We start from the raw sequence: 12889 nt of genomic DNA on the forward strand, positions 1-12889 counted from the left end.
AAAGCAATAATTATAACACTCTAAAAATTACTCCTATAACTTGTATAAGCTTTAAATTAATCATTGGCCAAAAAAAAAATTACTTAAGGGCGAGGAAATTGAAAACCAGAAGTCCTCTTCTCGTTTTTGCCACCACAGCGCAAAAAAGTCAAAGAGGTACCTGGTGAGTGACATCCTTGGATTCCCGGTTTCACTTCCTTGTTCGGAGGGTTCCTTTTTTTTTTTTTTTTTTTTTGGCCCTTTTTGGCCGGAAGTTCTGAAGTTCTGAAGATGAGAAACGATGAGTTGTTGCTAACTGTCCCAGTGTGATTGGAGGTGGACAGTAAATTATTGAGAATATCAACGTCTACTGAGCCGAAGAAGAAAGAGAATCGCCAAAGTAAAAGAAGATTTGAGAGGCAAACAGAAAGAAGGCTCGTTTTGCTGAAGCTTCTAGAGCTGTCTTCCCTCTTTTGAGACACTCGGCACCAAAAAGCACCGTCTGATAGTGCAATTCTAGATTCGGTCGCAAGTCAACGTCATCTACCTCGGTGTTCAGATCGAAATTTCACGCAAACTTAACTACCGCCTCTGTTATTTTCATTTTCTTCATTTTGCACCTGCTCCCTTCTCTGCTTTTCTTCGCCGCCGGCCTCGTATTGGGACGAGAAACTGAAATTGGCGTACTTTGGTGGTCGCGCCTCGGTTTCTCTAACTTTGAGAGCTGCAGGAGAGACTCATGTTTAGGACTTTTGTTCAGTTCATAGTTCGGGTGACATCACGTAAGTCTTCTTCTTTGGTCGCAATTTGATTCTCTGTTATTGTTGTTGTTGTAATCTGCGAGCTTCCGGAGGATTTTGATCTTCTCTGTCTCGAAGCGATGCTAATTTTAGGGGTAAGCTTTGTTGCATTGTTGCGTGACGGTCTGGTGGATCTGACGAATCGCTTTTCACTTTGATTCTTGTTTTAAGAGAAAATTGACTTGTAATCTATTGAGGGGGCAAATCGCTGCCGACCATGATAAATTGACGGCGGTCAATATTGGAGTGGAATATCGTAGTGAAAGAGAAGAATCCAACTAGTCAACAGTTTATTGTCACCCTTTAAAATAATTTAGTATCATATTCCCTGAATTGGTTTTATCACAATTACTTGCATATTGTCTTTTGTACAAGGTACATTAAATCTTTGTCAGTTGAATTTAGTGGGGTTATGAGGTCTCCATAGGTTGCATTTTGTTAATTGCAGCATTAGCCTGAAGATAAAAGGGAAGAGAGAAAGAGGATGAGGAACAAATACAGGAAACCAACAAATTTATGTCGCAATGCAGGGAGCAGATTTTCTGCATCTGCTGTGGTGTGGAGCTTGGTAGGATGCATTCTTTTGATTCATTTCTATTCCAGTATTCATCAAAGATATAGGGAAGGTGGAGAGGTCCAATTGCGAGTAAGCCGTCATCCCCAACTTCGTGAACTTCAAGAAGTGGAGGAGGAGGAGAACATCCGAATTCCCCCACCAAGGGGAAAGAGGTCTCCTAGGGCAGCAAAACGCAGACCTAAGCGCACAACTACAGTGATTGATGAATTCCTTGATGAAAATTCACAACTGAGACATCTATTTTTTCCTGGTCACAGAAGAGCTATAGATACAGCAAATGCTGGGAATGAGAGTTATTATTACTACCCTGGCAGAATTTGGCTGGATACAGACGGAAATCCTATTCAAGCCCACGGAGGTGGCATTCTGTATGATAAGAAATCGAGGACGTACTATTGGTATGGTGAGTACAAAGATGGGCCCACTTACCGTGCTCACAAGAAAGGAGCTGCCCGGGTAAGTCATTTTACGTGAAAAACACTTGTTCTCAAGTATAATGTGATTTTTTCCCCCTCTAATGGGAATTTGTGCGTCTTATTTTCTGGACAGAAAAGATGCTCAGTCATCTTCCTGGTTGTTGAAGAGGCGAGTTCTTATTTTTAGTGCCATGCTTTGACGTTGCATCCTTTGGTTGTTGAGTTTATAACAATATCTTTAACAAACGGAAGGCTTTATCACTGATTGGAGATGCTTATATGGCTTTTAGGCTTTACATATCTGCACTGTCCCTACTTTGACGCACAACTGCGTAGTTTTACCTGTATTTAATTCATGTAAGATTCTAGTTCAAGGGGCCTTATGTCTCATTAGCAAATTCAATATCTTGAGTTCTGAATATTCTCAATGTCATTATTTTATATGAAATCTTTTGTGGAGGGATAGCATTGGAAATGCCTGTTGGCGGTTTGATTTACTAAGGGATTACAAATTATTGACCTGAATGCCATAGTAAACATTACCAGTGGCATAAGATTAAGGTCTGGAGGTTGATTTGTGGTATGAATAGGCTGAGTGGACTTAGGATGTAACTTGTTTTTCACTTTCTTTTTTCTTTTTAACCAGATAATTAGCTTCAAACTGAACTTGCAAAGATAATAATACTAGTGAGTTTTTATATGGAATGATTCCATACCCGCCGGGAAGACAGCAGTAAGATTTTTTAATATATATATGTATACACACACTCTAGTAAGCTTTTTGTTTTCTGTCTCTCTTACTATCATGGAGTGAATACTCTTTTTACAGTATATCAATCTGCTCTTTCCCTGTCAGTGTTATGTTCTCATTCTAAATAATTTTGCTACGGTGCTGATATTATAAGTCATACCATGCTGTTATAAGCCACGACGGCTTCTTTGGGTGGCAACAAAGGGGTGGCCCAACAAAAAAACTGTGTATGCTTACTCGGCTGCATTGCCTTGTGCAGAAATTCTAATTAGACTTTTATCTCTGTCCCCTTCAGGTGGACGTTATAGGAGTTGGCTGTTATTCTTCCAAGGATTTGTGGAGTTGGAAAAATGAGGGTATTGTATTGGCGGCGGTGGAAACAAATGAAACTCATGATCTGCACAAGTCCAAGGTGCTTGAGAGGCCAAAAGTGATTTACAATGACAAAGCTGAAAAATATGTGATGTGGATGCACATAGACGATGCCAATTATACAAAAGCTGCTGTTGGGGTAGCAATCAGTGATGCTCCTGCTGGTCCTTTTGATTATCTTGGTAGCCAAAGGCCACATGGATATGAAAGCAGGGATATGACAGTTTTCAAGGATGATGATGGGATGGCATATCTAATATACTCTTCAGTGGAAAATAGTGAACTGCACATTGGACCCTTAACTGAAGATTATCTTAATGTGACTTCTGTCATTAGAAGAATTCTAGTGGGCCAGCACAGAGAAGCACCTGCTCTATTCAAGCACCAGGGCACATACTATATGATCACATCTGGCTGCACTGGGTGGGCCCCAAACGAGGCACTGGCTCATGCTTCTGAGTCAATATTGGGGCCATGGGAAACAATGGGAAATCCATGCGTTGGAGGGAACAAAGTATTTCGATTGACCACTTTCTTTGCTCAGAGCACTTTTGTACTCCCTATACCAGGATATCCTGGTTCATTTATTTTTATGGCAGATCGGTGGAATCCTGCAGACCTAAGGGACTCAAGATATGTATGGCTGCCTTTGATTGTGGCAGGACCTGCTGATCAACCTCTGGAGTACAATTTTGAGTTCCCATTATGGTCAAGAGTTTCTATCTTTTGGCACAGAAAATGGAGGCTGCCTCTGGGATGGAGGGGATCCATATAATGAGGTTGCTCTTTGTACATTTGAATATTTGATCAACTATGTAGCCTGAGTCTGCAGCTCGCCGAGTTGCATTGGTAAACCCTTGCTCAAAACTAAGAGTTCAGTCACACCAGGAGGACGCGGATGCAGGACTATAGTCTCAAGAACTAAGGTTAGCACATTTCCTAATTCACGTGTATATATCGAGAAAAATTGGCCATTGACTGGAGTTCTCCCGGTAATCAAGCTGTGTTTGTCTTGATCTACCGAGTCCTAACTTACAGTGGTGTAAAATGATTCTTTCTTATGTGCAAAATTTATTGACCTTTTTCTTTCCGATTCTGATATACATACATGAAATTGCTTTGCATACGTGGATATAATATACTGATTTCATGTTAATGCCTCCTGGGATCTAGTTTAGTCGTCTGTTTCAAGATCTGTTCAAGACCATGCCATGATAGCAACGAAGCTTCGGGCTTTGTTCTATATCTTTTTTTTCTTTTTTTTTTTTTATACAAAGGAGGGCAGAGCCCGGAACTAAAACTTAAACATCAAAGGGATTAGATCCCATACACTCAGTAGAAACTAAGGCCTGAAGCTTGGGAGGACAAGAATCAAGGAGGGAAGTATGAGATAAGCCGTCTTTTGCAAGGAGATCTGCTATCCGATTCCTCTCCCTATTAATGTGGGTAATCTCCAAGTGCCAGGGAAGTCTGACAAGTTTCTGAATTTGAACCATCAGAAGACCACCGTTATTGAAGTCCCTGTTATCTCTTAATAAGCTGATCAGATTCAAGGCATCAGACTCTAGAATAACGTTTCTGAAACCCATATCCCAAGCAAGTTGAAGCCCTTTATAAATGGCCCATTGTTCAGCCTCTATTACTGGACATGATCCCAAGAAGTGAGAAAATCCGGCAATCCACTTATCATTATGGTCCCTGATAACACCGCCACATCCTGATCCAGTCGAGGAATGGGACACTGCTCCATCAACATTTACTTTAATCCAACCATTAGGAGGTGGCTGCCACGTTGACTGAGGATGATTACTGACAAAATAGTCACCGTGACTAACTACTCCATTCTTTACAAAATTCATCCAGCTATTCAATATAATAAGAGCAGGTTCTTCAGGTTTAACAAAATTGGGATCAAAGGTTGATTCGTTTCTCCACTTCCAGATTTTCCAAATAGTTACTTGTTGTTCTATATCTTGTTACAGCTAATGTAGAATTCTATCCTGGCCCCGAGGTCCATGGCGCCGTTTTCTCTTAAGCCCCACGTTGGCGGCAGCCCATGGTTTTTATCAACTGGTATTGTCTTATGGCTAGTGAGCCCTGAAAAGATGAATCTTCTGAGTACTATGTAGTGTCTACCATCCGATTGGGCCTCAACCTCAAAATAGTTCAAGTGAGTTTTGAGAACAAATGTCACGCATAGCAAACAGGAGTTGGTCCATTTCACCATTTGGTATTTGGTAAGGAGTGGGTTCATAACTTATAAGATTGTGAGTTCAAATCTTACTGCCAATATGAGGATCTTATTGGTGGGCTATCTGTAAGTATTTCTGTAAACGTTGGTCTTGATAAGCTTTTGGTACTCAACTCACTTAAACTTTTATTGTAATTTAAAAAAAAAAAAAACAAATGTCACACATAAATTCAACTGCAAGATTGATCTCCACGAGTTAAAAAAGGGTAAGCCCTAATGGTACTATCATGTTGGTTGTTACCTTTTTTTTTTTTTGACCTGACATATTGGTTGTTACTGGATTCTTCAATTATTGCGTTATCAAAGAAACTATTCGTGTGGTATAATTATAGAAACCATATAGGCTACGGGAACAGGAAATACAGGGACAGAGGGACAAAGATCCAGGAGTACTATGGGCTGGCAAATACGCTTGAACAAACTTTATTGCTCGAAGTCGGTCCCATTAAAACATAAAGGTTTCAGCTGGTCGTTGTCAATGTCATAGAAAAAGAATACCAAAGGCCTAAACTGGTAGAAGAAAGTTGGGTCCTGCACCAAACTCCCTTTATGAAAATTAAAACCGAATGAAAGCCACAATATATGATTATTTTCCAAAAGCACAAAAGGCAATATATACATATATATAAAGAGAGGGGTGAGTGGGTGTATAAACGTGGAGAGGGGAAGCTCCACCAGAAGTCCTGGGCAGGCAGCCCTAAAAAGATGAACCCACTATTCATAATGTTTCCTTTTCATTGTCCATGACAGTTACAATATATTAGCTTTCATGGGCAAAAGGTGCCTCTTGTGAACCCTTATCTCACCTCCATGAAAGAGCTCAGGCTTCGTGGGGGCCATACAAAGAAGCTAAAGCTAAGATCTGTGTCACACATATAAAATTATATGTATGTATAAAGATGATGGACTCTAGAGAGAGAAAAGAAAAAGGAAAGACATTCAAAGACAGCGTGCTTTGCTGGCCACTAAGACCCTTCTTCCACTGAGGAGACTCTGCTCCTTTTTATGAGATTCCCTCACATATGAAACCCAACATAGTGGCCGTCCTAAAGATTCTATATATCACTTGAAAGACTTGATGAACACGTCCTCCTTCGTTTTTTGCTAGTTCAGTTTATTATATATTAATTACCAGTATGGATGGGCAACTTTTTTTAATATTAGTATACACCATTATCCCTACACAGGTGATATCATCTTTGTAAACCAAATACCAAATCTTGATTCTTTCTTTGGGACCTTTTTGCGGGAAGGGAAAAAAAAAAATATTATTATGGTAAGACTGAGCCTTCTTTTTGTTTTTAAGTCGATTATCTTCTCCGGCATAATTATGTTGTTAATTAACTTGCTAGTTGATCGGGATTGGACCATGCATAACCATATTTTGGTATAACCCGGCATTATTTATGCCCATTATTCAATTCCTAAGTTCTGATTCAATGGTGATAGATTTATTGGGCGGTTTAAGTCCTATTTTAATTTATGCCGTATTCAAAATAACTAGAGGGAAATAATTCCTACTTTCATCATTTCACTCTCAATCGCAATATTATATATAGATATAAAATTATACTAAGATGTTTAAACTCTACCTTTAACTATATTTTACCTACTCTCAATCACAATATTTTTTTCTTTACAGGCAAAAAAGGACCTTTGACCTATAAATTCCATCACAACAACTCCATAATTACAATTTTAATCGAAAGTTAAAGGCAATATGGGCGTGACCTTCATTGAACATAAACTTTTTTTTTTTTATTACCACTTCGTTATAATCTTCTTTTTCTCATGAATCTCGCACCAATTTGTATACGCCAGGGACAACTGATTTGAGGGTAAAATGATAGCATGTGCTACGCAGATTGTGTTCTCAATTAATTTTGTGACTAGTTTAGATTAAAAAAAGTTATCACATGGGAATAAATTACTGTGTTTTTTTAATCAAAGTAAGAGAACTTTGTCGCTTGAGATATGAATGTTCATAGCAAACCATGAGAATGAGTTTCAATACTCATTATTTTGATGGACTATCTATATTTAATTTGAATGGTCCAAATTTAAAATTTTAATTAATTTTTAAATAGAACAAACTATTTTTGAAAGAATGATAGTTAAAAAATTACCTCTATTTTAGATTCTATACATATTAAAATAATTATTTTAAATAAATAAAAATACAAAATAAATTAAATTCAAACTATCTAAATAAGACGTGGACGATCCAAATCTAATAAACTCAGAGTACCATCACAGTTTATGAGCACCAAAATGGTTCTCAAATTATGATGGGAAACCATTTATCATGCCAATTAAACATTAATTATGATCATGCAATATTTGAAAATGAAATTTATAAAAACTAATGGGCTGTCAGTACGTAAAACATAATACAAATAAAAGAAAAAGTATTTTATACTTAAAAATAATTAATGCTAGCAATAATATAATGAGAATTGTGCTTTAGTATTCCTAAAAATCAACAAATCCATGCCATTATTTTTTAAAAAATATATACAAATTGTTCAGATTTTGGTGTTTTAATTATTACTTCAAATTCTCAGTCATCATTAAAAAGAAAAAAAAAGTTGAGAGACTGTTCTCATATTATGACCTATTTCATTGAAAATAAAAAATTAAAATATAATACAATTGAGCCATCTAAACTAAAAGTTATACAGGCAAATAAAAATGATATTATCAAACACGACTACTGTTTTCTCAAATGAAACCAACAATTCCATCTAAATACACACATCTCTGTTTTCTTAAAATGCATCTCTTGAAGGCAACATGACATTAATTTAAGGGAATAAGTTCATCATCCCCTCAAAAATAAAATAGTCGGACAATTATGCCATTGATTACTTCATACATATATAATATATATATTCAAAGTCATAACCTATTTCTTCGTAATATGAAAAATTAATCACAAAATGTTATCAAGAATAATTGAAAATTCAAACTCCCCCTCCCAACCATCTCAACCCCCAATCGTATTGTCTTGCCAAACTGATCAAATAAAGAAAATTAAAAAAAAAATAAAAACACCCACGGCCACAGCAATCTCGTCCCATCATGCACGTGCCAAAAAAACCGAAAACACGTGCGAATCACTCCGTCACAGCATCCTCATCATCCACTACGTCAAGGCCTCCATGCACTGGCCCACACCACCGGCTGTTCCTTCCACGCCAAGAATATTCCGGCGTCGGAGCAATGTGTTATTGCCCACCCCTCCTTGTACCTCCTCAACAGCGCTCTCACGTCGTCGGAAACCTCATCACTGAACGGCAGTGCGTTGAACCCACTGCCATGCAGCCGCTGCGACCATCTAACCGCTGTCTCCCGCCGTTCTACAGACTGCGATGGATCACAAGCCACCAGGTCAACGATGGCTCGTCCTGCCGCTCGCTCGAGCATCAAACGCTCGTTGCTTGCTCGGGGGAAGCTCTCCTCCAGTGCCTCGAAGTAAACCCTAAACCACCTCAGGCATTCTTGGAAACCTCGTACAAATTCAAACCCGTGAAATCCAACATCAAGATCAGCTTCCTCTTCCACCACGGTGACTATCCTAGGTTGTAATCTCTGAAACGAGGATATCAACATGTCTCGGTTATTACCAAAGGCCGTGATGGAATGCAACGAGTTCACACAGTTAATGGCGAGAGCCTCGTCATCTTTGATATCTAATTCCGAGAAATTAAAATCTGAGAGATCACCCGCGTGATGAATGACGTTGAATTTAAAGGGCACACCCATGAGCCGAGCGAATTTCTCCATCCTAGTACCTATCTCCTTCATGACTTTTTGAACCGCCGCGATAGAGCCGCCGGCTCTGCGGCTAACCACAGTGGTCAACCGGAGGTGCGGGGTTTCATCGCTGCGAGTGGCCAAGGCTTCAAGAAGAGTAGGCCACTGGGTGCAATATGTATCGCTAATATCAACTATGTGCAACTTGGGCTCACCATCTAACGCCTCCAAGATGGCGCCATTGGAAGCGACGTGACCGAAAGTAGTCCAAGGGCTGACCTCTTGGAACTTCAAGACCATCTTCCTGGTTGACTCAAAAGAGCATGTTTTCTCCGACGCGGAGGCCAAAGTACGGTGGGTACGGTCCCCCGATTCGGTGACACGACTGAAGAGAGCCTGAAGAAAGTAAGCTGCGAGCTTCTGATCGGTGTCACCATAGGGACTGGCGAGCTCGTTGAGCATCCAAATCAACTGCTGGACACGCGCAGTGTTCTTGTCGGCAACGGCACGGGCCGTCTCGAGGAGGATGTCGTGAGCCCATCGGCCGGAGAATTCAAAGTTGTGGAAGTCCGGAGCGGTGGGGGAGAGGGAGAAGGAGAAATCAGAAGTGGTGGGAGTGGTGGTGGTGGTGGTGAAAGTAGGAGTAGCAGTGGTGGGGGTGGAAGAAGGGTGGGGATGATAAGGATAGTAGTGCCTAGAAGAAGACGAGGACAAGTCTTCTTCATCCATGAAAAAGTTGAAGCATTCTTCGTCTTCTTGTTGCTGGTAGTGATGATGATGGTGGAAGTTGCTGTTGTTGTTTTGTCTGGAGGATCTAGAGCTGCTAGAAGTTCTGCTAGAGGAGTTGTTGAGAGATTGAGGATCAGTTGCTGGTTGAGACTGAAAACTGACAAGCCGAAACAAGGTATCCATTTAACCTCACATCAATACAAAATACAGACTGTGAAATGTGAATAGAAAGAGTGCGATGGGTTCTGGTGTTTTTAACTGCAACAGTTGGGTGGGTGTGTGCAGAAGAATGATTAGGGAAAATTTGATGAATTTGGGTTATATTGCAAGTTATAGGCTCTGAATAGGGATGCCTATGTGCAATAGAGCGACATTAATTAAAACTAATTATATATATATTTTGTGTTTGGGAAAACGATGAGAAATAAGGATGTAGGTATGGTACTACAGTGTATAGGGTATTCAAATGAACTAATAATTATATTGAAGAAAAGGGAAGGGAGGTAGTCAGGTGAGGGGTGGGGGGGTTATTAGAAAAAGAAAAAGGGGTATGGGGTAGCCAGCTGAGGGGGTTAGAATAGAATAGTTTTCTGACAAAAAGTGGGGAGAGAAGGAACAGGGAAGAGAAAGAGATGACCATATGGGTTAGTGGATTAGCTTTTCATTGTTTTATTTATAGGGGGGAGGGAGAGAGAGAGAGAAGGGTGAGTGGAAGCAGGCGTGACAACTGAGTTTGGAGAGAGAGAGAGAGAGAGTAAAGCTGCCGGCGTGAAAGGGGATGATGATGAGCAAACCCACTATCTATCACAACCCACTCACGTTGCTTGCCTCTTAATCCCTCTCCCCATCAACCTTTCCCTTTCCCCCTTGTCATCTCATTTTTTCAAATGAAAAAATTAGGGTACATTCTAACATAAGCAATTTGATCTTCTGAATTATTAATATAAGATCACACTGAAGTCATCATTTGTTGAGAGATTTTATAGTGATCAATTTCTTACCTGAGACTCCACCATAATTTTTACTTTCTTTAAATTATTAGACTTGTGAATATTTGTTCTTCTAGATTAGATTAAAATTCACTTCACCCATCAACTCAACCGTTTGAATCTACATAAACCGTAAATTACTTGCTCCATATCTCATTGAATTGACGAAAAAAAGGAAAATGGAATATAATAAGAATAATGTTGCAGTAATGATGTGGTCGTCTTCTGCAAGTTCTAGGGCACGCGACCGTTTACTTTTTCAGTTTTTCACAATGCCTCTCATTTGATTTGGATGGTTTATAAGCATGCAGCGTCAGTAATTAATCACTTCAAGGTCTTCACCCAAAACTGTTTCTGGTAACGTTTCAGAAGCTCCATTTCCATTGTCACTCCTCTTCGCCTTACCATAAATTGTTTTCTCTTCTACTTCATCTGCAATGAGCTCAAGTATAAGCTTAATCGGAGAACCCAATCCTAGTCTATTAGAAGAGAGAGTCACTTGAACTTATAAGTCTCACAACACTTGTGAGACTCATATCAATGCACTCCCCACGAGAGCTGACATCCACGACCGCTCCACACCATAGCTCTTTACTCGGTCTTGTAGTGGTCAGAACCCTCCACGTGAGTACACATCTCTGTGAACATTGAACTCTATCAAAGAAAGTACTAATGTGATAAACATAAGCCTTAGAAAAATCTCGATCTCAAAAAACTAACATATTAGGAGAGAGCATTTTAAACTTAATTATAAATCTCACAGCACTTGTGAGACTATCTAACGCGGGACTCATAACATTATCACTCATTACTAATCTCTCTTCTTTCATATACAACTAAGCTTCCTCCTTCGTTAGTTTCCCATCACTAGGTTGTTGTTTTATGGATTATAAGTTGAGATTAATTATTCATTATTAGACGCCATGCATTTGTCTGCATTTAGTTTTTCCCTTGCCAGTTGATTAATTATTTTGAGTAGATGATGAAGTCGATCTTGATGGAAACTATACTCATGTTTCCTTGTTCTTCTTCACCGAGATTTCTTGTTGGAATTGAAGACTTTCTTGGTCTATAGACTCTACACTATTATTCCTGTTTAATTTCAATTATTTCAAAGACTTTTCATACTAGTTAAAAAATTAAGTTTATGGAAGTCTACTCGTCTTACTCATGTGGATTAATTTTTGAAATGTGTTGTTATAACATACGTTTTGCTAATTTGATAGTGATTCATTAATTATAATTATAAAGGATGCTTATTAATTATTTCAAGTTGCATCATCAACACCTTTAAACAAGCGATTCAAAATGTTGATAACCGTTAACCACATCCACGTGTTATGAATAAAAATAGCAGCTTGCAAATATATTAAACAAAATGTAATAAAAAATTGTAGGAGTCATTACCAACACAATATACAGCCTTTTATCAATAAAGGCAACTGAAAAGAGCACTTCAATAAGTGGGCCTTAATTTAAAGCACTGGGGGAAAAAGAAAAGGATAAAATAAAGACAGTTTACCGCTCAATAATTCAAGGCTTTTTGAACAAAATATTTTCTTTCTAAATTAAAAATTAAAAATTAATTATATTTTAACACATTAAGTTTTATAAAATAAACAAATATTAGACCACAACATTAATATTGGGAGTAATTCAATCCAAACAAAGTTATATGTTAATTAATGGACTAAAATAATGACAACTTTTGATTTGAGTTCCAAATATATTTTCTTTACTCAAAAGTCTTGGCTTAAGGATCAAGTCTTTTCCAGTACACAGAAAAAAGGATCACAGTACATCTTTTAAATTGGTAATGAAAACATGGATTTGTATCCCATCTTCAACTAGCCTATATATTTTTATTCTTAATTTTTAATTAATGCGGCCACATTCAACGGAGAGCAAGCCGGGACATATCAAAAGGTTGTTGTACAAGATTGATCATAAACTTTATAATTGGAAAGGAGTTTTACTCTCAGATCTAGTTGGCTAGGCCAGTTGACTCTGAAAAGTCAATATTAAATTCGAATTCAATCTACTTATAAATTACTATATCCCAGTTGTTCATAGTATAAGATCTAATTTATAGTTCAATTTTTATTATAAATTAAATATTATATTAAGGACCGGATATTATATCTTCTTAGGTATTACCTCAATTTATTATCAAGAAGCAATATGAGAATAGTTGCTAATTAATCTCTTTTGGGAGACGAGGGACGAGTAATCAAGCCAAGACGTTGAATGGGGTTAAACTATGCCATCT

At 38.4% G+C, this 12889-nt stretch overlaps 2 protein-coding genes across 3 annotated transcripts; one reads left to right on the top strand and one right to left on the bottom strand.

Moving 5' to 3' along the window:
- The first annotated feature begins 365 nt into the window (after window positions 1-365).
- On the top strand, window positions 366-4051 carry LOC114731327 (uncharacterized). Of its 2 annotated transcripts, none has more exons than XM_028918467.1 (3): window positions 366-761; window positions 1228-1812; window positions 2819-4051. In XM_028918467.1, the coding sequence occupies exons 2-3, from the start codon at window positions 1264-1266 to the stop codon at window positions 3668-3670; spliced, it is 1401 nt and encodes a 466-aa protein (XP_028774300.1). In that variant the 5' UTR covers window positions 366-761; window positions 1228-1263; the 3' UTR covers window positions 3671-4051. The 2 variants fall into 2 exon arrangements, with proteins under 2 accessions (XP_028774300.1, XP_028774301.1); XM_028918468.1 differs by having other exon boundaries at window positions 1310-1812.
- Window positions 4052-8120: 4069 nt separating this feature from the next.
- Window positions 8121-10076, bottom strand: LOC114731328 (protein SHORT-ROOT-like). The gene has a single exon (XM_028918469.1). It carries the CDS (start codon window positions 9812-9814, stop codon window positions 8297-8299), a length of 1518 nt encoding a protein of 505 aa, XP_028774302.1. The 5' UTR covers window positions 9815-10076; the 3' UTR covers window positions 8121-8296.
- Between the last annotated feature and the right edge of the window lie 2813 nt (window positions 10077-12889).

This window comes from Neltuma alba, unplaced genomic scaffold (assembly GCF_004799145.2).
Source record: "Neltuma alba isolate B1F8T4 unplaced genomic scaffold, ASM479914v2 tig00012822_pilon, whole genome shotgun sequence".
NCBI lineage: Eukaryota > Viridiplantae > Streptophyta > Magnoliopsida > Fabales > Fabaceae > Neltuma > Neltuma alba.

Coding starts and splice junctions, on each gene's coding strand:
- LOC114731327 (XM_028918467.1), top strand. CDS start 1,264: ATGAGGAACAAATACAGGAAACCAACAAATTTATGTCGCAATGCAGGG. Junction 1,813..2,818: donor ACAAGAAAGGAGCTGCCCGG/GTAAGTCATTTT, acceptor TGTCCCCTTCAG/GTGGACGTTATAGGAGTTGG.
- LOC114731328 (XM_028918469.1), bottom strand. CDS start 9,814: ATGGATACCTTGTTTCGGCTTGTCAGTTTTCAGTCTCAACCAGCAACT.